This window comes from Heptranchias perlo, chromosome 37 (genome assembly GCF_035084215.1).
Source record: "Heptranchias perlo isolate sHepPer1 chromosome 37, sHepPer1.hap1, whole genome shotgun sequence".
In the NCBI taxonomy this organism is placed as follows: Eukaryota; Metazoa; Chordata; class Chondrichthyes; order Hexanchiformes; family Hexanchidae; genus Heptranchias; species Heptranchias perlo.
The window spans coordinates 3,492,561-3,518,997 of NC_090361.1; the positions used below are offsets into that span (position 1 = coordinate 3,492,561).

General features: G+C 44.4%; 1 protein-coding gene across 1 annotated transcript; it reads right to left on the reverse strand.

Moving 5' to 3' along the window:
• Positions 1-5,153: 5,153 nt before the first annotated feature.
• Positions 5,154-24,830, reverse strand: LOC137304269 (C-type lectin domain family 10 member A-like). Its single transcript, XM_067972820.1, has 9 exons — positions 24,643-24,830; positions 19,389-19,502; positions 16,179-16,253; positions 14,617-14,691; positions 13,047-13,121; positions 11,341-11,406; positions 9,721-9,872; positions 7,730-7,839; positions 5,154-6,029 (listed from the first exon to the last, which is right to left on the reverse strand). Exons 1-9 carry the CDS (start codon positions 24,734-24,736, stop codon positions 5,891-5,893), a joined length of 900 nt encoding a protein of 299 aa, XP_067828921.1. The 5' UTR covers positions 24,737-24,830; the 3' UTR covers positions 5,154-5,890.
• Positions 24,831-26,437: the final 1,607 nt, after the last annotated feature.

Consider the following 26,437-nt stretch of genomic DNA (forward strand, 5'->3'; position numbering starts at 1 on the left):
AGAATTGAAACCAGTTCAAGTAATGCTGACATAGATGGTTATGAATGATATAAATATCACAGAAGGAAGGAAAAGGCAGTCATTTATCGAATTGACTCAATTCAAACCATTCAGCATTATTAAGACTCATACCTCAGAAAGAAAAAAGCGTTTTCTAGTATTTTCATGTTCAGGAGCGACTTCAGGTCAGAATCCCATCCTGGGTTTCGATATTTTGCACATATAATGCTGGGTAAGGATAGCTAATGCCAGCAGAGCAATCACACCTACAGTTTTTTTATTTGTTCATGGGATGTGGGCGTCGCTGGCGAGGCCAGCATTTATTGTCCATCCCTAATTGCCCTTGAGAAGGTGGTGGTGAGCCGCCTTCTTGAACCGCTGCAGTCCGTGTGGTGAAGGTTCTCCCACAGTGCTTTTAGGAAGGGTGTTCCAGGATTTTGACCCAGCGACGATGAAGGAACGGCGATATATTTCCAAGTCGGGATGGTGTGTAACTTGGAGGGGAACGTGCAGGTGGTGTTGTTCCCATGTACCTGCTGCCCTTGTCCTTCTAGGTGGTAGAGGTCGCGGGTTTGGGAGGTGCTGTCGAAGAAGCCTTGGCGAATTGCTGCAGTGCATCCTGTGGATGGTACACACTGCAGCCACTGTGCAATGTAACAAATTCAGGTCTAAATGGCAATAAAAAGTAATGGAAATGCAGACAAAGCTGCGTAATAAGTCAGGGCTGGATTCTACCGAGGGCAATAATCCAACCTGTGCTTTCTTTTTAATTTGTTCTTGGGATGTGGGCAACATGGACAAGGCAGTGTTTATTATCCATTGCAAGTTACTGTGAGGACATTAATTACATAGAATTTACAGCACATAATCAGGCCATTCGGCCCAATTGGTCTATGCTGGTGTTTATGCTCCACACGAGTTTCCTCTCACCCTATTTCATCTCACTCTATCAGCATAACTTTCTATTCCTTTCTCCCTCATGTGTTTATCGAGCTTCCCCTTAAATGCATCTATGTTATTCACCTCAACTACTCCTTGTGATAGCGAGTTCCACATTCTAACCACTCTCTGGGTAAAGAAGTTTCTCCTGAATTCCTTATTGGATTTATTAGTGACTATCTTATATTTATGGCCTCTAGTTTTTGTGTCCCCGACAAGCAGAAACATTTTCTCTACATCTACCCTATCGAAGCCCTTCATAATCTTAAAGACCTCTATCAGGTCACCCCTCAGCCTTCTCTTTTCCGGAGGAAAGAGCCCCAGCCTGTTCAGTCCTAAGAGTCAACGGGAGTCACAAGTAGGCCAGACCAGGTGGGGATGCCAGATTTCTCCCAGAAAGACATTAGTGACCCAGTTGGGGGTTTTTTGACTGGCAGCTTTCATAAAGAGATAAAGAAAGGATTTGCATTTAGAACTAAAATATCGACAGTATTACATTAAAGAAAGAGAAAGACTTGCATTGATATCGTGCCTTTCATGACCTCAGGACGTCCTAAAGCGTTTTACAGTCAATGAAGCAGTTTCTGAAGTGCAGCCTTTGTTGTATTGTGAAGTGTTTGGAGATGATTTTCAACTCTCCAGTCTCGACTGAATTGGAATCCGAGGGGAGGGAGGTGAATTTCTGATCATCTGAGGTGTCTTTGGCAGAAGATCCACAGAGAAATCATGGTGAAATGACGTACTATTGCATTATGTGCAGTTTGCTGAACGGTGGCCTGCAAGGTTTCATCAATTGGTTAGTAGGGTCTCGAATGTCACCATTGTGCTGTTTGTGAACAGTTTTATTAAGAATCATTTGAAATCCCAAATCAAAGAGAATTTGTGCTTAAAAGTTTTGATGCAGAGAAGAGATTTTTTGGAAGAGAGAATTTCTAATGATCGGACAGGGAAAAGCGTGGAGAAACTGGTTCTGTTGGAGAAGAGCTGTGGGACTTTAATGACATTGCTATCCTTCACTCATGAGAATCTTACCTTGTGCAAAATCTGAACTCTGTAATATTTGTCTGGTCCCAATACTGATACTACTGTGTGCTCTTTAAATTGTAACTCATTGGCTGTAAAGCGCTTTGGGATGTCCTGAGGTCGTGAAAGGCGCTATATAAATGCAAGTCTTTCTCTCTTTTTCTTTAGTATAATACTGTAGTTATTTTTGCTAGTACAAATCTGGTCTTGTTTCTGATATTTACCATAAGACCATAAGAGATAGGAGCAGGAGTAGGCCATTGAGCCTCTCGAGCCTGCTCCGCCATTCAATGAGATCATGGCTGATCTGATTTTTACCTCAACTGCACTTTCCTGCCCTTTCTCCATATCCTTTGATTCCCTTGCTGATCAAAAATTTGTCTAACTCAGCCTTAAATGTATTCAATGACTCAGCCTCCACAGCTTTTTGGGGTAAAGAATTCCAAAGATTCACAGCCCTCTGGGAGAAGAAATTCCTCCTCATTTCCGTCTTAAATGGGTGACCCCTTATTCTGAGACTATGCCCCCTAGTTTTAGATTCCCCCATGAGGGGTAACATGCTCTCAGCATCTACCCTATCGAGTCCCCTCAGAATCTTATATGTTTCAATAAGATCTCCTCTCATTCTTCTAAACTCCAATGAGTATAGACCCAACCTGTTCAATCTTTCCTCATAAGGCAACCCTTCCATACCCGGAATCAATGTAGTGAACCTTCTCTGAACTGCCTCCATTTTCCACCATTTGAAGGAGACTGAGGTCATGGTGTGAGCCTATGTGAAGACCTGTATGCAATTTACCAACATTTTGTTAATTATTAGATCTGGAGGTGATGCGATCTCAATGATGTAGAACTTATAAGATTCACCTTTCCTGTTGGGTTGCAAGATCCGCTCACAGGAAGCACTGTACAACAGAAATGGGAATCAAAAGAGCAATAGCTTTTTTTTTTATTCGTTCATGGGATGTGGGCGTCGCTGGCGAGGCCGGCATTTATTGCCCATCCCTAATTGCCCTTGAGAAGGTGGTGGTGAGCCGCCTTCTTGAACCGCTGCAGTCCGTGTGGTGAAGGTTCTCCCACAGTGCTGTTAGGTAGGGAGTTCCAGGATTTTGACCCAGCGACGATGAAGGACCGGCCGATATATTTCCAAGTCGGGATGGTGTGTGACTTGGAGGGGAATGTGCAGGTGGTGGTGTTCCCATGTGCCTGCTGCCCTTGTCCTTCTGGGTGGCAGAGGTTGCAGGTTTGGGAGGTGCTGTCGAAGAAGCCTTGGCGAGTTGCTGCAGTGCATCCTGTGGATGGTACAAACTGCAGCCACTGTGCGCCGGTGGTGAAGGGAGTGAATGTTTAGGGTGGTGGATGGGGTGCCAATCATGCGGGCTGCTTTGTCCTGGATGGTGTCAAGCTTCTTGAGTGTTGTTGGAGAAGCTGTCATTTTAAGAATCTTATTCTGTATTTAAAAAGAAAGAACTTGCATTTATATAGCGCCTTTCATGACCTCAGGATGTCCCAAAGCGCTTTACGGCCAGTGAAGTACTTTTTGAAGTGCAGTCACCATTGTTGAGCAGGAAACACTTTCCTGTCACACGTATCCACTTGGACAATGTTGTGACTCATTCGCACGATTGCCACATGGTGGTGCTGCTGTAGATTGTGACGGTGGGGCCACAGCTACAGTCTGTCTGCAGGGTGTCTTCCGTCAAAACTTGACTGAAATCTTGTGATGTTTACATCAGCTTTTACTCGGGAACAGTAACTTTTAAAAAAATTAATTCTCGGGCTGTGGGCGTCGCTGGCAAGGCCGGCATTTATTGCCCATCCCTAGTTGCCCCTTGAGAAGGTGGTGGTGGGCCTTCTGCCTGAACCGCGGCAGTCCGTGTGGTGAAGGTTCTCCCACGGTGCCAATCACAGAGACGGTCCACCAACGAGATTAATCAACTGGTGTCAGCAACCAAACTGAGGCAGAATAGAGGAACATTTTAACCAAGCCTGGGTGGAGGGGTGGAGGTGAAGTGAAGAGGGAGGAACACCAATGACATTAAAAGATGAAGCTGTAAGACGTTGGTTGGAAATTTCCTCTGAGCTGCTCCCACTCCATCAGCGTAACTTCTCCAGAAGTCAACGGGAATTGCTGCAGCACATCCGGTGAAGGTCCAGGAGCAGCTCCAAGGGAAATTCCCGGTCATTATCTTTTCTAAACATGTTTTGTTTCGATCTTTTTCTCCCCTGTTCTCCTGAGGCTTGGTTAAAATGTTCCTCTATTCTGCCTCAGTTTGGTTGCTGACACCAGTTGATTAATCTCATTGGTGGACGGTCTCTGTGATCGGCACCGTGGGAGAACCTTCACCACACGGACTGCCGCGGTTCAGGCAGAAGGCCCCCACCACCTTCTCAAGGGGCAACTAGGGATGGGCAATAAATGCCGGCCTTGCCAGCGACGCCCACGTCCCGAGAATTAATTTTTAATTAATGTTGAATCCTTTCTTCACCTGGGATTTGTTGCCTATTTGTTGCTCTTACAGTTGGGTTGAGTTATGCCGTCAGGAACCTGGGAGTCCTGTTCTCCATGCGTGTGCCACCTCTCACGTTTCCTTCCATTTTCTTCCCATGGTTTTTTCCAGCCCTATTGCTGGTGAGGGAGGGGGTGGAGCGAGGCGTGGGGTTTGCGGGGGTGGGTGGGGAGAGAATAAACCTGCCCCTCCCTCGGCCAAGAAGTGGGGAGGAAGAAACAACAGAAAAAAATGGCGATAAAGGAAACATAATTTCCTCTGCGGTATCATTGTCTATTTTCTGATCCATCTGATGCTCAGATTTCCTGTCACTGTTTAACACATTTGCATTCAGTCTCTGTCTGTGCTGTTTTAACACAACTCTAACTCAACTAAAGTAAAAGGGTTAATCAATATGTTAAAAGAACACCGACAAGGAATTAATGCGAACCCATTAATCTGTGCTCAAAAAAACACATGTAAGGAATCTTACAACATCAGGTTATAGTCCAACAGTTTTATTTGAAAATCACAAGCTTTCGGAGGCTTTCTCCTTTATCAGGTGACGAAGGAGGTAAGCTCCGAAAGCTTGTGATTTTCAAATAAAACTGTTGGACTATAACCTGGTGTTGTAAGATTCCTTACATTTGTCCACCCCAGTCCATCACCGGCATCTCCACATCAAAAAAACACACACACAAAGGGAATTAAAGGGGTTTTATTATGATCTCTCAAATCAAATGAACTGACAAACTGACTGGAAATACAACAGGTGTAAATTGGTCGAGTTAGAGAGAGCAGAATAGAAATTGAAGATAAAGGAGTACAACATATTTGTCTTTATTCAATCAGCTGTAAGATAAACAGAGCGGCAAAGGCTCCGAACAATCTCAATATAGAAAGCGCATCTGTGGTTAATGCTGTGGTGTGTTGATGTACAGAGTGATGTTGGTGACAGGGGACTGAAAAAAAACCTAAAAGAAAGAAAGACTTGCATTTATACAGCGCCTTTTACGTCCTCAGTGCTTCATGGCCAATTAAGTACTTTTGAAGTGTAGTCACCGTTGAAATGTAAGAAACTCACGGCAACCTAATGATCTGGCTTTATTTCTCCAAATTTATTTCATTGTTTCTCTCTCTTTTCCTACTCTCTCTCCATTGATCCAAATCCACCCAACTGAACAGGCCAGGGGCCAACTCCCTAAAACCTCAAGCAATGGAGCAGGCCCTCGGAGTCATCTGATCATGTGAGTCCCTTGGGGTAGGCCCTCCTTCTATTTCCCTGCCTCCCTGTGGCTATGTGTCCGCTTGGCATAGTTGAGTTGAGTTGAGTTGAATGTAGTGCCCCTCAGCCTGGCGCATTGTGCTTATTTCAGATACCAACGGGCAATTCAGAAAATGTGAGTTCATTTGTATTTTCGAGATGTGCAGCAAGAATTTCATGATGAATCTCTTTGTTGCTCGCAAATCCACTGGAATTCTGAGGAGCACTTGTGGTCGTTCCATTCTCCTTTCTCAGTGATGTGGACACAGTCCTCATTGTTCCCGGCATTGTTGGGTTCGCCATTAGCCCAAAACCTTTAAACATAAAAGCCCGCAGAGGTGACACTAAGCGTGACACAGCAGATTGCCCCAGAAGTAATTTCACTCCAGAAGTAGCTTCTGGTTGAATCATAAGAACAACAATAATATCAACTTGCATTTATATAGCGCCTTTAGCGTAGTGAATCGCTTCACAGGAGCGATTATCAGACTAAATTTAACACTGAGCCGCATAAGGAGATATTAGGACAAGTAACCAAAAGCTTGGTCAAAGAGGTAAGTTTTAAGGAGCATCTTAAAGGAGGAAAGAGAGGTGGAGAGGTTTAGGGAGGGAATTCCAGAGCTTAGGCCCTAGACAGATGAAGGCATGGCTGCTAACGGTGGAGCGAAGAAAATCGAGGATGCACAAGAGGCCAGAATTGGAGGAGTGCAGAGATCTCAGAGGGTTGTAGGGCTGGGGGAGGTCACAGAGATAGGGAGGGCTGAGGCCATGGAGAGATTTGAACACAAGGATGAGAATTTTAAAATCGAGGCATTGCTAGGCCGGGAGCCAATGTAGGTCAGCGAGCGTAGGGGTGACAGGTGAATGGGACTTGGTGCGAGTTAGGATACGGGCAGCAGAGTTTTGGATGAGCTCAAGCAGAACATCAAATGAGCTAATGTTCATCAAACAGTCCTTCCACAAACCCTATACAATCTACACCCTGTCATGGACTCCAACCAACCCATTTAATCTCCTGGGAAAAAAAGATTCCTTAAATATTCTCTCTGTCTCCAGTGATAAATCAGGAGAAACTGCAGCATATCTTTCATTTCTCATCCCTGGGGCCTCATTTTAACGTCTCATGCTAAAAACAGTACATCCCACAATGCTGCACTCCCTCAGTACTGCACTGAAGTATCAGCCTCGGTTATGTGCTCAAGTCTCTGGAGTGGGGCTTGAACCCTTAAGTCACCGAAGCGCCCATTTTTGCAGCGCTACGCGGCCTCCTACGTTCCCAAAATGGCAGCAGGAAGCACGTGTACTCTTCAAATTGGAAGTGCGCCACCCGTCATATTGGGTAAGGACAAACAAGAGCCGTCCTTTACCCATGCTTGATGAAGGTGCTATTTTGCATATGGAGATCAGGGGCCTAACCCTTGCTTGAGGCCCCCACTCCAACATTGGTTTGACTTGAGGCAGGAGTGTTGCAACACTATTCAGGACATGGAAAGCATCACAGCAGAGCTGGACCCTTTCCTGAAGGGAGGTCCGCACATGCACACCTCCAAGTAGGAGTCCCTGCACAGCGATCAGGAACAAGAACTCTGGTGTGATTTTTTCCCGCCCTTCCTTAGAATTTTTCTTTTGGTGGGCCATGAGGAAGCTATACTGGAGGGGGAGGGGTTGTCACTCAGACGGGAGAGAGACATTCAAGGAGGTCAGGTGACGAGCTGCGAACCTGAGGACTGAATGGTGAGGAAAGACTGCTTCCCCCCTCCCTTCGCCCCATAGTTGGCGGCCGTGGTTTCAGGACCAATGCTCTGGAATTCCCTCCCTAAACCTCTCTGCCTCTGCACCTCCTGCCCCTACTTATAAAGCCCACTTCTTTGATCCAGCTTTTGGCCACCCCTTCTACGATCTCCTTCGTGGGCTTGGCATCCATCTTTTTCTGACTACCGTTTGTGAAGCTCCTTGGGACGTTTTTCTGCATTAAAGGCACTATATAAATGCATATTGTTGTAGTTATACTCACTTTGGTGTTAAACTGTAACTTGTGCCATCAATCCACTGCCAGTTCCTTTTGTTGGCGACATCGTTCAGCCCGATCCAATAATCCGACTGTGTTATTCCTCCTATAAAATTCTGTCACAAGATTGAACATCAGGAGTGAGAATAAGAAAAAGAAGCAACCCAGAGTATTTAAAACACACCAGGCATTAATTCCAATTATTCTAAGTGCGAACACTGCGTTAAGGTGGAGACATTCTGTGAGTTGCCGTCAGCGCAAATGGTCAGTCATTTTTGCTCGCCCAACTCAACTTGCTTCTCAGAGTAAACATGTGCAACAACAACAACCACTTGCATTTATATAGCACCTTTAACATAGCAAAACGCTCCAAGGCATTTCACAGGAGCGATTATCAAACAAAATTTGACACCGAGCCATGCAAGGAGATATTAGGACAGGTGACCAAAAGCTTGGTCAAAGAGGTAAGTTTTAAGGAGTGTCTTAAAGGAGGAGAGAGAGGCGGAGAGGTTTAGGGAGGGAATTCCAAAGCTTAGGGCCTAGACGGCTGAAGGCATAAAAATAACAATTTGTATTTATACAGCGCCTTTAACGTAGTAAAATGTCCCAAGGTGCAACTATCAAACAAAATTTGACACCAAGCCACATAAGGTGTTAACAGCCATTACCGCACTGACCCTGCGTTAAGTAGCATCTTTCTCTGATATCTGCTTGTGTAAGGAGCAATTAATTGAAGTGTTTCTCATCGACCCCCCACTCCCACACAACTTGGAATGGAAAAAGGCATTTATGACACTTGTTCAGAGCTGATGATAAGGGCCAGTGGAAGGAAGGGGAATGACCTGAACAGACAAAACCCCCTGTGCCAGACATCAAGCAGTTACGCCAAGTGGCAACAAAGGGTGCAGAATACCACAGGATGTGGTGATGGAAAATACCACTAGTGGCAGAGAATTCCAAAGATTCATCACCCTCTGAGTGAAGAAATTTCTCCTCATCTCAGTCCTAAATGGCCTATCCCTTATTCTGTGACTGTGACCCCTGGTTCTAGACTCCCCAGTCAGAGGAAACATTCTCCCTGCATCTACCCTGTCGAGCCCTGTAAGAATTTTGTATGTTTCAATGAGATCACCTCTCATTCTTCTAAACTCTAGAGAATACAGGCCTAGTCTACTCAATCTCTCCTCATACAACAATCCCGCCATCCCAGGAATCAGTCTGGTGAACCTTCGTTGCACTCCCTCTATGGCAAGTATATCCTTTCTAAGGTAAGGAGACCAAAATTGTACACAATATTCCAGGTGCGGTCTCACCAAGACCCTATATAATTGCAGTAAGACATCTTTACTCCTGCACTCAAATCCTCTTGTTGGCTGAGACACAGGGGGAATCTCCTCTGCTCTTCTTCGAAATAATGCAGTGGAATCTTTTCCATCCACCTGAGAGGGCAGACGGGGCCTCCGTATGTTGCTTACACTTACTGCATCTGTTGGCCCTCAACCGGCCATAAGCACGGCATCAATGAATATCACTCTTCCCTACAGGAAAGATGTCCATATTATGGACCCCCAAAGCATCTTACGGGTTACGATGCGTCAAAGCAACTCTTTGTGAAGTGATCGCGGGCAGTGGCTGTCGCTACTCCTAGTTCAGGAATATTTAGGTACGTTACAAATTAAAAAAAATAATTACTCATTTACAAAAGGCACTTGAGTTTATCAATCTGCCAGAAAACTAGTTCATTTCACCACAAGTATAAGCAGAACATTCTGGAAATGGCACTGGACCAGCAACCCAGAGGTCATGAGTTGAAGTCACCGTCACGGCAAATCGTGAAATTGAATTCAACACATCTAGCACCAGAAAAATGACCCCCTTTGCTGCCAGATAATGTAACAACCCAACTGGTTCACCATCGCACCTCATGGAAGGGAGCCCACCATCACTAGCCTTTCCACTTGTCAGACAAAGAAATCGCGTGATTTATACACTCTTACCCGTTCCTCAACGTTGTTGATCACAAGCAGGTGTGAATTCTTCGAGGAGCATTGCTGCTTTGCAAATTCCCAGCTGCCTTTTTGGGTCGAAAAGAAATAACAGTTCTGATCGAGCTGTTGCCACTTACTGGGACACGGGCGACAAGAGAGCACTGGAGGGAGGGGGAAAAGGAGAGGGAACAATCAAACATTCTCCTGGACTGGTTTATTTAAAACAAATAGAATTGACCCTCCTCTGATGAGTTGAGTGAATAAAGGTACAAAGAGTCCAGGCAGACCCAGGTATAATCTCTGCTCTGTGCTGGGTTAACTGTTCTGTACTGGGATAGATATAAAGGTGCTATAAGTGTCTCTAACCTCAGGATGGGATTGTTATTGAGTGACTTCCATTGGAAAGGGGGCCCTCATTACACCAGTGACTACACTTCAAAAGTACTTCATTGGCTGTAAAGCTTTTTGGGATGTCCTGAGGTCGTGAAAGGCGCTATTTAAATACAAAGTCTTTCCTTTTTTTAGGTAGATGCTGTCTGACGACAGGATTGGACTGAACTGTGATGCCCCCTGTGGTTGCATAGTGCACAGAAACTCACCGACCAGTCTCACACATGAAGAGTGGGCATTTGGGTGAAATATTGCAGGGTGTGCCCAGTGCCTGTGCAACTATTCACCAGCAGGAGGCTGTACCGTTAGACGGTACATTTTATTTTTAGTACCATATAGTGGGGTGGGTGAGGAGCTGTCATGGCGGATATATCTTGGTGCGTTTGTTGCTGGGGAGAAAGTTTTTGCATGATAGAACTACACAGAATTTACAGCACAGAAACAGGCCATTCGGCCCAACTGGTCTATGCCGGTGTTTATGCTCCACACGAGCCTCCTCCCACCCTACTTCATCTCACCCTATCAGCATATCCTTCTATTCCTTTCTCCCTCATGTGTTTATCCAGCTTCCCCTTAAATGCATCTACACTATTCACCTCAACTACTCCTTATGGTAGCGAGTTCCACATTCTCACCACTCTCTGGGTAGAGAAGGTTCTCCTGAATTCCCTATTGGATTTATTAGTCACTATCTTATATTTATTGCCCCCTAGTATTGGACTCCCCAACAAGTGGAAACATCTTCTCCACGTCTAATTGTAGAAAACAACCAACGAGAAAGGATAAAAACACAAAGACTTAAAACACTTAACAAATGAGGACGAAGAAAATCGATTGAAGGCTCAATACAGGTACCAGATTCAACACACTGGCAGCTTTATTGGATATTGAGTCTGTCTGCCTGCAACAGTCCCAGCGAGCGGAGACCAGAGCTCCGACTCTCAATTCTGGGTTGACATCCAGTGGGATACTTGTGCCCAGTGGGTGTGGGTGGCTCACCCATCATTGTATGGGTTGTGCGTGCCCATAAAACCTTCCCACCACATAGGACTAACCACCCTATCGACTGGTATAAAGATGGTTATGGCCATGGATGGAGTGCTCACGTCGCCCCCTGTCAGACTGCCCCTCTCACCACGTCACACTGTTCTCTGAGGGGACGTGTGCAAAGATACGGAAACAATAACAACCAAGATACACAATTAGTTTTCATATTGAACCTAAGTGTTCACGACTTACTTTTGCTCATCATCTTAGCAATCTCGCCTGTTATATAACTGTGGCTTCGCTCCACTTCTTCAGACACTACAAGGCAAAAAAAGTTGAAACATTAACCAGCGGAGTTCCTGTAGCCTTGCTGATAGTAAGTTTTGGGATATGCGGTTTTATAAGGGCAGGAGCATCATAGCCCATAACACGTGGTGTATTATTCTGCCGCTAAAGTTGAGCTCCGCGCAATCTGGCCACTCCCCTTACGGCCGCAAAATCTAATTGCTGTAGGTAGGCACATCCTGAGGTCAGTTAGAGGCTCTACTCTTTTGCCCGGGAAGCTTCTCCGTAGCTTTCTTTCTCTTTTTAAACTTTTCACAGAAACTTACACCTGTGACAAAGTGTGACAGTCGAAGTGTGAGGAACCCATCCCGAAATCTTCGTGTATGCGTGCATGTGACTGTGTGTATATGTGTGTGTGCATGTTTATACGTGTACATGTGTGTGTGTGCATGTGTGTGCCTGTATGTGCACATGTGTATGTGTGCATGTGCTTGTACGCACGTATGTGTGTAAGCAAACTGTTGTAAATTTGTAAATCCTGTCAGGTGTTAAGCAGTGTTTAAGCTTCAGGCACTGCCAAATCTCCAAGGTGAGTGTGCTGACCTCCTGCAGGAGGTCAGCACACTCACCTTGGAGATTTGGCAGTGCCTGATGCTGACACTGGGTGCAAAGGTTACCGAGCTGTGCTGCTTGTCAGAGCTGACATGTTTCCCCCTCATCTTCATGAGGACCAATATTCACAAAATAGAGGAACATAGGAATTGCTAAACGAATAAAGACCAAGGTCCATCTCGTTCTCCTGTTGCCTTGTAGTCACATGATACAATGATAATGGATTGTTGACCAATCATAACAATCAATCTCCATCAATTAGTCCACAACAGACCCAGACATGATGGAAGGAAAACCCCAGAATGACAACGTGGCTAAATGGGTTAAATTTTGCAGACAGGTTGCATAGACTAAGCTTGTATTCCCTTGAATATAGAAGATTAAGGGGTGAATTAATCGAGGTGTTAAGATGATTAAAGGATTTGATAGGGTAGACAGAGAGAAACTATTTCCTCTGGTGGGAGAGTCCAGAACAAGGGGGCATAACCTTAAAATTAGAGCCAGGCTGTTCAGGGGTGATGTCAGGAAACACTTCTTCACACAAAGGGGAGTGGGAATCTGGAACTCTCTCCCCCAAAAAGCTGCTGAGTCAATTGAAAATGTCAAAACTGAGATTGATAGATTTTTGTTAGGTAAGGGGATTAAGGGATACGTAACCAAGGCGGGTAAGTGAAGTTCAGATTCTGATCAACAAAAATCTAAATGAGTGCAGGAACAGTCTCGAGGGGCTGAATGGCCTACTCCTGTTCCTATCTTCCTATTATCCCAGTGGTGGAGAGCTTTGGGAACCATAGGTCTAAAGTCACTTTTTTCTTCCCAAGCCTGTGACACTCACCACATGTCATGTCTCAAATTACTCATATACTGTATCCCAAAATGATATATTCTGAAAGAATCCTATCAAATTAGCATTTGAATAAATCAATACTAACTCCTTCCACATCTGCCCAAGGAGCCTGTTCCATAGATAACAGGCAGCCTCTGTTTAAGTTCAATGAGATTGGAACTTCCACTTCAAAATATAACTGAACATAAAGTGCTTGAGGTTTTGACTCACTCACCGTTGTTTTTGAACTGAGAAAGTTCCATCAGTAAAGACCCTTGCATCTCCTTCATTTCTGTGGATATTCCTGAAACTGAGAGACAAGAAATTAAGCAGGGGGCTGTAAGGTGTATCTCCATCTCAATACGGAACACTGAGACCTTCCCTTATACGCTTACAAACGCTGAATTGGTATAAAAACAGTGGGTGAGGGTTTATTAGCAATGAATGAGCAATAAGGTATTGTACCTGGTGCATGTTCTTTGCCACAGTTAGTGGGTGAGCTGCTTAGTCCTTTGATATGGCAACATTACACCGTGCCATAGAAGAATGTGAGCACATCTTTGCATTTGGAAAGATGGAAGGACGTAATGCTAAAACTTTATGAATCATTGCTTTGGCCTCAGCTGGAGTACTGTGTGTGTGCGTGTGTGCGTGTGCGTATGTGTGTAAGCAAACTGTTGTAAATTTGTAAATCCTGTCAGGTGTTAAGCAGTGTTTAAGCTTTGGACGGTGCAGGAGGTCAGCACACTCATCTTGGAGATTTGGCAGTGCCTGATGCTGACACTGGGTGCAAAGGTTACCGAGCTGTGCTGCTTGTCAGAGCTGACATGTTTCCCCCTCATCTTCATGAGGACCAATATTCACAAAATAGAGGAACATAGGAATTGCTAAACGAATAAAGACCAAGGTCCATCTCGTTCTCCTGCTGCCTTGTAGTCACATGATATAATGATAATGGATTGTTGACCAATCATAACAATCAATCTCCATCAATTAGTCCACAACAGACCCAGACATGATGGAAGGAAAACCCCAGAATGATAACGTGGCTAAATGGGTTAAATTTTGCGGACAGGTTGCATAGACGAAGCTTGTATTCCCTTGAATATAGAAGATTAAGAGATGAATTAATTGAGGTGTTTAAGATGATTCAAGGATTCGATAGGGTAGACAGAGAGAAACTATTTCCTCTGGTGGGAGAGTCCAGAACAAGGGGGCATAACCTTAAAATTAGAGCCAGGCCGTTCAGGGGTGATGTCAGGAAGCATTTCTTCACACAAAGGGGAGTGGGAATCTGGAACTCTCTCCCCCAAAATGCTGCTGAGGCTGGGGGTCAATTGAAAATGTCAAAACTGAGATTGATAGCGTTTTGTTCGGTAAGGGTATTAAGGGATATGGAACCATGGCGGGTAAATGGAATTCAGATTCTGATCAACAACAATCTAATTGAATGCAGGAACAGTCTCGAGGGGCTGAATGGCCTTCTCCTGTTCCTATCTTCCTATTATCCCAGTGGTGGAGAGCTTTGGGAACCATAGGTCTAAAGTCACTTTTTTCTTCCCAAGCCTGTTACACTCACCACATGTCGTGTCACAAATTACTCATATACTGTATCCCAAAATGATATATTCTGAAAGAATCCTATCGAATTAGCATTTGAATAAATCAATACTAACTCCTTCCACATCTGCCCAAGGAGCCTGTTCCATAGATAACAGGCAGCCTCTGTTTAAGTTCAATGAGATTGGAACTTCCACTTCAAAATATAACTGAACATAAAGTGCTTGAGGTTTTGACTCACTCACCGTTGTTTTTGAACTGAGAAAGTTCCATCAGTAAAGACCCTTGCATCTCCTTCATTTCTGTGGATATTCCTGAAACTGAGAGACAAGAAATTAAGCAGGGGGCTGTAAGGTGTATCTCCATCTCAATACGGAACACTGAGACCTTCCCTTATACGCTTACAAACGCTGAATTGGTATAAAAACAGTGGGTGAGGGTTTATTAGCAATGAATGAGCAATAAGGTATTGTACCTGGTGCATGTTCTTTGCCACAGTTAGTGGGTGAGCTGCTTAGTCCTTTGATATGGCAACATTACACCGTGCCATAGAAGAATGTGAGCACATCTTTGCATTTGGAAAGATGGAAGGACGTAATGCTAAAACTTTATGAATCATTGCTTTGGCCTCAGCTGGAGTACTGTGTGTGTGCGTGTGCGTATGTGTGTAAGCAAACTGTTGTAAATTTGTAAATCCTGTCAGGTGTTAAGCAGTGTTTAAGCTTTGGACGGTGCAGGAGGTCAGCACACTCATCTTGGAGATTTGGCAGTGCCTGATGCTGACACTGGGTGCAAAGGTTACCGAGCTGTGCTGCTTGTCAGAGCTGACATGTTTCCCCCTCATCTTCATGGGGACCAATATTCACAAAATAGAGGAACATAGGAATTGCTAAACGAATAAAGACCAAGGTCCATCTCGTTCTCCTGCTGCCTTGTAGTCACATGATATAATGATAATGGATTGTTGACCAATCATAACAATCAATCTCCATCAATTAGTCCACAACAGACCCAGACATGATGGAAGGAAAACCCCAGAATGATAACGTGGCTAAATAGGTTAAATTTTGCAGACAGGTTGCATAGACTAAGCTTGTATTCCCTTGAATATAGAAGATTAAGAGATGAATTAATTGAGGTGTTTAAGATGATTCAAGGATTCGATAGGGTAGACAGAGAGAAACTATTTCCTCTGGTGGGAGAGTCCAGAACAAGGGGGCATAACCTTAAAATTAGAGCCAGGCCGTTCAGGGGTGATGTCAGGAAGCATTTCTTCACACAAAGGGGAGTGGGAATCTGGAACTCTCTCCCCCAAAATGCTGCTGAGGCTGGGGGTCAATTGAAAATGTCAAAACTGAGATTGATAGCGTTTTGTTCGGTAAGGGTATTAAGGGATATGGAACCATGGCGGGTAAATGGAATTCAGATTCTGATCAACAACAATCTAATTGAATGCAGGAACAGTCTCGAGGGGCTGAATGGCCTACTCCTGTTCCTATCTTCCTATTATCCCAGTGGTGGAGAGCTTTGGGAACCATAGGTCTAAAGTCACTTTTTTCTTCCCAAGCCTGTTACACTCACCACATGTCGTGTCACAAATTACTCATATACTGTATCCCAAAATGATATATTCTGAAAGAATCCTATCGAATTAGCATTTGAATAAATCAATACTAACTCCTTCCACATCTGCCCAAGGAGCCTGTTCCATAGATAACAGGCAGCCTCTGTTTAAGTTCAATGAGATTGGAACTTCCACTTCAAAATATAACTGAACATAAAGTGCTTGAGGTTTTGACTCACTCACCGTTGTTTTTGAACTCAGAAAGTTCCATCAGTAAAGACCCTTGCATCTCCTTCATTTCTGTGGATATTCCTGAAACTGAGAGACAAGCGATGTATGGTAGATTTGGGTCTGAAGATGGACCAATGAGACCTTCCCTTATATGCTCACAAATGCTCATTTGGTAAATACAGTGGGCGATGGTGCATTAGCAATGTGTGATCTATAAGGTGTTGTAGCTGGTGCTTGTTAGTGTGTGAGCTGCTTAGTGCTTTGATATGGCAACATTACACCGTGCCATAGAAGAATGTGAGCACATCTGTGCATTTAGAAAGATGAAAAGAAGTTATGTTAAAACTTTATAAATCACTGGTTAGGTCTTAGCTGGAGTATTGTGTCCAATTCTGGGCATCACACTTTAGGGAGGAAGTCAAGGCCTTGGAGAGGGTTTTTAAAAATTCGTTCATGGGATGTGGGCGTCGCTGGCGAGGCCGGCATTTATTGCCCATCCCTAATTGCCCTTGAGAAGGTGGTGGTGAGCCGCCTTCTTGAACCGCTGCAGTCCGTGTGGTGACGGTTCTCCCACAGTGCTGTTAGGAAGGGAGTTCCAGGATTTTGACCCAGCGACGATGAAGGAATGGCGATATATTTCCAAGTCGGGATGGTGTGTGACTTGGAGGGGAATGAGCAGGTGGTGTTGTTCCCATGTGCCTGCTGTTCTTGTCCTTCTAGGTGGTGGAGGTCGCGGGTTTGGGAGGTGCTGTCGAAGAAGCCTTGGCAAGTTGCTGCAGTGCATCCTGTGGATGGTACACACTGCAGCCACTGTGCGCCGGTGGTGAAGGGAGTGAATGTTTAGGGTGGTGGATGGGGTGCCAATCAAGCGGGCTGCTTTATCTTGGAGCAGAGGAGATTTCCGAGATTGGTACCAGGGATGAGGGATTTCAGTTATGTGGAGAGACTGGAGAAGCTGGGATTGTTCTTCTTACAGCAGAGAAGGTTAAGGGGAGATTTAATAGAGGTGTTCAAAATTATGAAGGGTTTTAATAGAGGAGACAGGGAGAAACTGTTCCCACTGGCAGGAGGGTCGGTAACCAAAGGACACAGATTTAAAATAATTAGCTAAAGAACCAGAGGCGAGATGAGGAGAATTTTTTTATGCAGCGAGTTGTTACGATCTGGAATGCGCTGCCTGAAAGGGTGGTGGAAGCAGATTCAATAATAACTTTCAAAAGGGAATTGGATAAATACTTGAAAAGGAGAAATGTGCAGGGCTATGGGGAAAGAGCAGGGGGAGTGGGACGAATTGGATAGCTCTTTCAAAGAGCAGGCACAGGCACGATGGGCCTCCTTCTGCGCTGTATGATTCTATGAACAGTTGACAGAGTATACTGCATTCTCCCTCTGTCATGCTGCACCAAGTTTTCGGTGATGAGCATTAAAGATACTATTGCAAGATATTAAGGTGTTGTCAAAATATTTGCACGCTTAACTTTCCAACATTTGAAAGAAAGACTTGCATTTATATAGAACCTTTCACAACCTCAGAATGTCCCAAAGTGCTTTATAAGAACATAAGAAACATAAGAAATAGGAGCAGGAGTAGGCCATACGGCCCCTCGAGCCTGCTCTGCCATTCAGTAAGATCATGGCTGATCATCGACCTCAACTCCACTTTCCCGCCCGATCCCCATATCCCTTGATTCGCTTCGAGTCCAAAAATCTATCAATCTCAGCCTTGAATATACTCAACGACTCAGCATCCACAGCCCTCTGGGGTAGAGAATTCCAAAGATTCACAACCCTCTGAATGAAGAAATTTCTCCTCATCTCAGTCCAAAATGGCCGACTCCTTATCCTGAGACTATGCCCCCAGTCCTGGACTCTCCAGCCAGGGGAAACATCCTCTCAGCATCTACCCTGTCAAACCCTCTCAGAATCGTACATGTTTCAATGAGATCACCTCTCATTCTTCTAAACTCCAGAGTATAGGCCCATAAAGCAATTTTGAAGAGTAGTTACTGTTGTAATGTCGGAAACGCAGCAGCCAATTTGCACACAGCAAGGTCCCACAGCAATAAATATTGGCCAGGACACTGGGGAAAACTCCCCTGCTCTTCTTTGAAATAGTGGCACAGGGTCTTTTTACATCCACCTGAGAGGGCAGACGTGGGGCCTCAGTTTAATATCTCAGCCAAAGAACAGCACCTCTGAAAGTGCAGCACTCCCTCAGTACCACACTGGATTGGCAGCCAGGAGATTGTGCTGAAGTCTCTGGAGTGGGACTTGAACCCAAAACCTCCTGACTCAGAGACGAGAGTGCCAACCGCTGCATAATCTACCAAATTTCTTCCTCACCTGCTCCCATGCTGGGCCCACAGGTGAGGTTACATTTGTGCACTTTGTCCCCTCCATCGATGACGCTCCTGCAAGAATCTGTATTTCAGAATGGGCCCGTCCTTCAATCAGAGGTGCCTTTCGCTGTAGAACCTCTTGCAGTGGGACTCCCAAAGCACTCCTGCTGAATGCGGCTGTTTGACCTGCAGCCATTTTTATATCACCCTGAGCATTATACTTTTAAGGGAAGCCAGCGGGCCTTTAAGAGCTGCTGCTGCCAGATATCCTGCCCCAGACCTGTGGGTGTCATGCTCTAAGAGCTGTTAACTGTGGCTCAGTGAGCAGCACTCTCACCACAGCGTCAGATGGTTGTGGGTTCAAGTCCCACTCCAGAGACTTGAACGCAAAATCTAGGCTGACACTCCCAGTGCAGTATTGAGGGAGAAATGCCATCTTTTGGACGAGACCTTAAACTGAGGAAGGTCTGCCCTCTGAGGAAGACATAAAAGATCCCGTGGCACTATTTCAAAGAAGAGCAGGGGAGTTCTCCCCGGTGTTCTGGCCAACATTCATCCTTCAAATCAACATCACTAAATCAGATTATCCGGTCATTATCACATTGTATTCGTGGGATCTTGCTGTGCACAAATTGGCTGCCACGTTTCCTACATTACAACAGTGACTAAACTTGGAAAGTATTTCATTGGTTGTAAAGCGCTTTGGGATGTCCTGAGGTCGTCTATAAATGCGAGTCCTTTCTTTTTCTTGCGAAGAGCCAGCTCATCACGAACCAGGGCTCATCCCTGGGCCTTCCATTCTCGGTGTAGCTCTGCACTGCGCCAGGGAGCGCAACTACCCACATGACCATCTCGATCTCAGTGGCTCAAACACAATACTTACTCATCACTGCCCCGCCTATCAGAAGCAGCAGGGTCAGGAAGATACAGAGACCCAGGAGAATGAAGACGAGCAGTGGGACATTCCTCTTTCTGTAATGCTCCCCGTTGGGGCTTGCTGCAAGATAATAAGACGATATCCTGATTAGTAAAAAGACGGCAGGGTTAGATTCCAGGCAGTACGAGACATAAGTTCTCCGCCCTGAACTGCCTGATCTTTCTTAATCCTTTTAGCAAAATAATTGAACCTCTGCATGTGTCGAGTGTAACACACAGAAGGGAGTGAGTGAGGGATAGGATTGCCAACCCTCCAGGATTGTCCTAGGAATTAAAGATCAATCTCCCGGTCATTGCTCCGAGCGACATCTGGGAGGACAAATCATCAGGCCCTTTAAAAAATTGTCTGTTTTTTTCATTTTCTTTGAACACTTTCATTTATTAGTTATAAAAATATTGGAGAGGGGGGAAAAATGGCTGTTTGACTTGGGGAGGGGGGTGGTGTTTGGAGGCAGGAGATCATGTGATGAAATCTCCAGGAATAGGTTGAACCGGAGTTGGCAACTCTCGGGAGGGGGGGGAAGTGTTTGGTCACAATGCTCCGGCCATCATGGTTGTGGGGCAGGTTTGATGGATCAGCTGGTTAGTTCCTGCTCATCAATTTCTATGTTCATATGTATCCGTCTCCGTAAGCTTAGAACTGATTCTCTCCAAAAGCTCCACCTGTTGGTTCTGAGTTTGCCAAGGCAGCCCCGGCATATGTCAGGCAGAATCCAACCAACTTCCGATAGGTTTGTAGAATTGCAGACGCTGTGGTGGGACCCACAGACTGCAGACAGCCTCTAACATAGAAACATAGAAAACAGGAGCAGGAGTAGGCCATTCGGCCCTTCGAGCCTGCTCCACCATTCAATATGATCATGGCCAATCCTCTATCTCAATACCATATTCCCACTCTCTCCCCATACCCCTTGATGCCTTTTGCGTCTAGAAATCTATCCAGCTCCATCTTAAATATATTCAGTGACTTGGCCTCCACAGCCTTCTGTGGTGGAGAATTCCACAGGTTCACCACCCTCTGAGTGAAGAAATTTCTCCTCATCTCAGTCCTAAATGTCCTACCCCATATCCTGAGACTGTGACCCCTCGTTTTGGACCCCCTCAGCCAGGGGAAACATCCTCCCTACATCCAGTCTGTCTCGCCCTGTCAGAATTTTATATGTTTTAATGGGATCCCCTCGCATTCTTCTAAACTCGAGTGAATACAGGCCGAGTCGACCCAATCTCTCCTCATACAACAGTCCTGCCATCCCAGGAATCAGTCTGGTGAACCTTTGCTGCACTCCCTCGATGGCTAGTATATCCTTTCTTAGTAAGGAGACCAAAACTGCACACAATACTCCAGGTGTGGTCTCACCAAGGCCCTGTATAACTGCAGTAAGACATCCTTGCTCCTATACTCAATTCCTCTTGCAATGAAGGCCAACATACCATTTGCCTTCCTAACTGTTTGCTGCACCAGCATATTTGCTTTCAGTGACTGGTGTACAAGGACACACAGGTCCCTTTGTACATCAACATTCCCCAATCTATCACCATTTAAATAATACTCTGCCTTTCTGTTTTTCCTTCCAAAATGGATAACTTCACATTTATCCACATTATACCGCATCTGCCATGTATTTGCCCACTCACTCAACTTGTCTAAATTGCCTTCAAGCGTCTTTGCATCCTCCTCACAACTCACAATCTCACCTAGTTTTGTGTCATCAGCAAACTTGGAAATATTACATTTAGTTCCCTCATCCAAATCATTGATATATATTGTGAATAGCTGGGGCCTAAGCACTGATCCCTGCAGTATCCCACTAGTCACTGCCTGCCACCCCGAAAAAGACCCATTTATTCCTACTCTCTGTTTCCTGTCTGTTAACCAATTTTCAATCCATGCCAGTATATTACCCCCAATCCCATGTGCTTTAATTTTGCACACTAACCTCTTATGTGGGACTTTATCAAAGGCTTTCTGAAAACCCAAATAAACCACATCCACTGGTTCTCCCTTATCTATTCTACCAGTTACATCCTCAAAAAACTCCAGTAGATTTGTCAAACATGATTTCCCTTTCATAAATCCATGTTGACTTTGTCTAATCCCGTTGATATTTTCTAAATGTCCTGTTATCACATCCTTTATAATAGACTCGAGCATTTTCTCTACTTCTGATGTTAGGCTAACGGGTCTGTAGTTCCCTGTTTTCTCTCTCCCTCCTTTTTTAAATAGTGGGGTTACATTTGCCACCCTCCAATCTGCAGGAACTGTTCCATAATCTGTAGAATTTTGGAAGATGACAACTAATGCATCCACTATTTCCATGGCTACCTCTTTCAGTGCTCTGGGATGCAGATTATCAGGCCCTGGAGATTTATCGGCTTTCAGTCCCATTAATTTCTCCAGCACTATTGTTTTACTAATACTAATTTCCTTTAATTCCTCCTTCTCACGAGTCCCTTGGTTCCCTAGCATTTCTGGGAAGTTATTTGTGTCCTCTTCCGTGAAGACAGAACCAAAATATTTGTTTAATTGCTCTGCCATTTCCCTGTTCCCCATTATAAATTCTCACTAATCTTTTTCTTTTTACATACTTGTGGAAGCTTTTACAGTCCACTTTTATGTTCCTTGTAAGTTTACTCTCTTAATCAATCTCTTGGTCCTTTTTTTGCTGAATTCTAAACTGCTCCCAATCCTCAGGCTTGCTACTTTTTCTGGCAACTTTATATGATTCCTCTTTGGATCCAGTACCATCCTTAATTTCTATCAGTTATATCCTCAAAAAACTCCAGTAGGTATGTCAAACATGATTTCCCTTTCATAAATCCATGTTGACTTTGTCTAGCCATGGTTGGGCCGCATTTCCTTTTGTGTTTTGCATCAGAAAGGAATGTATAATTGTTGCAATTCATGCATTCATTCCTTAAATGTTAGCCATTGCCTATCCACCGTCATGCCTTTTAATGAAGCTTCCCAATCTATCATTGCCAACTCACTCCTCATACCTTCATAGTTTCCTTTGTTTAGATTTAGGACCCTAGCTTCGGATTGGACTACTTCACTTTCCATCTTAATGAAGAATTCTATCATGTTATGGTCACTCTTCCCTAAAGGACACCGCACAACAAGATTATTAATTAACCCTTCTCATTGCACAATACCCAATCTAGGATAGCCTGTTCCCTGGTTAGCTCCTCAACGTACTGGTCTAAAAACCATCTCGTACACACTCCAGGAATTCATCCTCCACAATATTATTGCTAATTTGGCTTGGCCAGTCGAGATGTAGATTAAAGTCACCCATGATTACTGTAGTACCCTTGTTACATGCTTCTCTAATTTCCTGTCTGATCCCATCCCCTACATTACCACTACTGTTTGGAGGCCTACAGACAACTCCCACCAGTGTTTTCTGCCCCTTGGTGCTTCTTAACTCCACCCAGATCTAGTTCCTCTCTCAGTGGCTATTCTGCAGATATAAGACAGCGGGTATAGGCGGACTGTTGGGGACATGTGTTATGAATTGCAATGATGGGATTGGAGTGTGTACGATCTGTATTGTATTGTTTTGGATTGTAATTGTGTATTTACATTGAACTGTGTGTATCCTTAAATTTTATGAAATAAAGTATATTTTGAAATAAAATAAATCTTGGGGACATGAAGTGAGACCTGATCCTGAGACCACTCCACCGTCACTTTCCAGCAGAGATGTGTAGATAGTGATAAGGAGTCGGAACCCTGCCTCTTCTTCCTCTCCCTAGCTCACAGGTACTGAGGCTAATTATAGTGTCCCAACTAATTCACATGAGCGGGGGATAAAACCTGGGATTGTCCTGTCTGTGTGGCTCAGTGTTACTCTGGGTGGTACTTTTACTCATTTGGGCATTTCACAGGAAAGTTTAAGATGGTAAGTTGTTTTCCTTATTGTAATCCATCCATAGCCTTGCTTCTACTATATATCATGCACATATAAAGAAAGAAAGACTTGCATTTATATAGTGCCTTTCACATCCTCAGGACATCCCAGAGCACTTCACAGCCAATGAAGTGTAGTCACTATTGTAATGTAGGAAAGACGGCAGCCAATTTGCACACAGCAAGATCCCACAAACAGCAAAGTGATAATTACATTGAGTCTACAGCACAGAAACAGGCCATTTGGCCCAACGGGTCGAGGGCTGGCGTTTATACTCCACACGAGCTTCCTCCCTCCCTCGTTCCTCTAACCCTAACCTTCGATCCTTGTTCCTTCAGTGTGATTATCTAGCTTCCCTTTAAAGGCTGCATAATGACCAGATAATCTGTTTTCGTGATGTTGGTTGATGGATAAATATTGGCCCAGGACACTGGGGAGAACTCCCCTGCTCTTCTTTAAATAGTGCCAAGGGATTTTTTACATCTACATGAGAGGGTAGATAGGGCCTTGCTTCAACATTTCATCTGAAAGACGGCACCTCTCACAGTGCAGCACTCCCTCAGTACTGCACTGGAGTATTAGCCTAGATTTTGTGCTCAAGTCTCTGGAGTGGGGCTTGAACCCACAAACTTCTGACTCAGAGGCGAGAGTGCTAAGCCACCAAGCCACAGCTGAATCAGTTCCCCCAAACGCTCAGTGGGTAAAGTTACTGCTGTAAGCCATACGAGTCCCTGGTCTCTCGTAAATGATCTGATATCAGCCGGGGCATCGATTGGGTTACTATCTTTGTGCTAGGGAGGGGAAAGCAATCATCCAGGGCTGCCACTCCTGATCCTTCTTTGTTTCTTCTATCAGAAGAAAAGATTAACTGGTCATTCATCTCGTTCCTGATTGTGGGATCTTGCTATGTGCAAAATCCAGTCACATTTGCCGACATAACAGTCACTGCAATTCAGAGTAGTTCATTGGTGTGTAGCACCCTGAGATGTGATAAAGCACGGTATAAATGTAAAGCTTTTGTTTGAAGGAAAGGAGAAAGAGGGAACAAAGGCACGAAAATGAAAGGGGGAAAGAAAAGAAAATATGGAACGAAAGACAAGATTTGCTGGACAATTAAGTTATTTCATGAAGCAATTAATGTTACACTTCTAAATCTAGCCAATCCGGAGCATATTTAGAAAATATTTCATTCGAGTTTATGACTCCCTGATTGTCACTTCTTATTATCACAAAGGTTCCTACTTCCCTGCTCTCGCTCTCTGGAATCCCCCCTTGTAACTCAGTAAATACCTTCATGTCCTGGAGGCTTCTTTTTATCTTCTTTTCTTTGCCTATCCACCACAGAAAATGATTCAATGTTTTCATACACGCTCTGCTGGGACATGGTGCTGGATCTGGAGCTGTGAATTGGGCTTGAGGGACCTGTGCTTCTCGCTCTGAGACTGAGAGGGTCGAGGTTGGAGCGATCATTTGGTTCCTGTTTGTTTGACCTGAGATTGCACAATTGGGCATCTGACCAACCAGCCTTGTGCTTCCACCTCGATTTCCCCTTTCCACAAAAATGAAACCAACAATTTAAATTAACGCAGATTCTCGAGTCTGTGCCATATTCATCACTCGAGAACTGCCGAATTTTACTGTCAACAATTATCAAACATAATAGATAGAGAGGGAAAAAAAATCACAGCCAGCATTCCCACTCTTTGTCATTCAGAGATTCCCTCAAGGTGTCAATCGTGTATCAGTGGGTAGCTCTCTCACTTCTGGAGGTTATGGGTTCAAATCTCACTCCAGAGAAATAATCCAGGCTGACACTGCCAGTACTGAGGGAGTGCTGCACTGTCAGAGGTGCCGTCTTTCGGGAGAGACGTTAAACCAAGGTCCCATCTGCCCTCTCAGGTGCAGGTAAAAGATCTCAGGTGCACTATTTTGAAGAGCAGGGGAGTTCTCCCCGGTCTCCTGGCCAATATTTATCCTTCAACCAACATCACTAAAAAAACAGATTATCTGGCCATTATCACATTGCTGCTTGTGGGATCTTGCTGTGCGCAAATTGGCTGCCGCGTTTCCAACCTTACAACAGTGACCATACTTCAAAAGTACATCATTGGCTGTAAAACATTTTGGGTCGTCCTGAGGTCATATAAAGTGCAGTAGAAATGCAAGTCAGTCAGTCAGTTGATGTTAACTATAAAAATAATTATCTGCATATTAAATAACCACTGCACCATTTTTGTCCAATACTAACAAATTTTTTTCATACAGAATACCTCTGCACTTTTCTTTGCATTTCCTGCTTCTATTTCCAACTATTGATAATGTAAGAGCAACTGAACACTTTGTTTTGTATTTACCAAATACTGTATTCATTTAACAGTTCTTAGGGTGACACTGTACTAACTGACTTTCTGCCTTTCTTTCTTTCCTGCCTCTTTAACAGTACACTCCTGGATCCAGTTTTGTGTTCCTAATGCCCCATCTATGCCAGCTCAGGGGCCACTACCACTGGTAAAGGGGACAGTGGCTCAAAATCACCAGATCGAAGGTGAGAGTAAGCAGAATAAAATGTAATTTTCTGGAAAAGGACTTAATAAACATAGCACTGAGAGAACTGGGAAAAGGGAATAGAAGGAAAAATAAATTATTAGGGACAATTTGCAGGGCTATGGGAAAGAGCAGGGTGAGTGGGACTAATTGAATTCCTCTTTCAAAGAGCCGGCACAGGCAAGATGGGCTGAATGGCCTCCTTCTTTGCAGTAAGATTCTATGAAAGCAGCCAGCAAGGGCACACATGAAGTGTTTACTATTTATTTTTTTAATTTAAAATTTGAAGTGTTTAGTAGTTTAATTATTCTAATGTTTTGTTGCTGTAATAAGTTTTTATTTCAGTATTATACTGAAAACAAACAAATCTAGATGGCTCTGGGAGGCTGGAATTTCTCTGATTCTGTCAACAGTCTCAGGCTTAAACTACAAAGTGTCACATCCTCATTATATTTTTAACACTTTTTTTTAAATGGGTGAGGAAGCGACCAAACGCTTCAGAGTGGTGAGAATGTGGATATCACGACCACAAGGAGTAGTT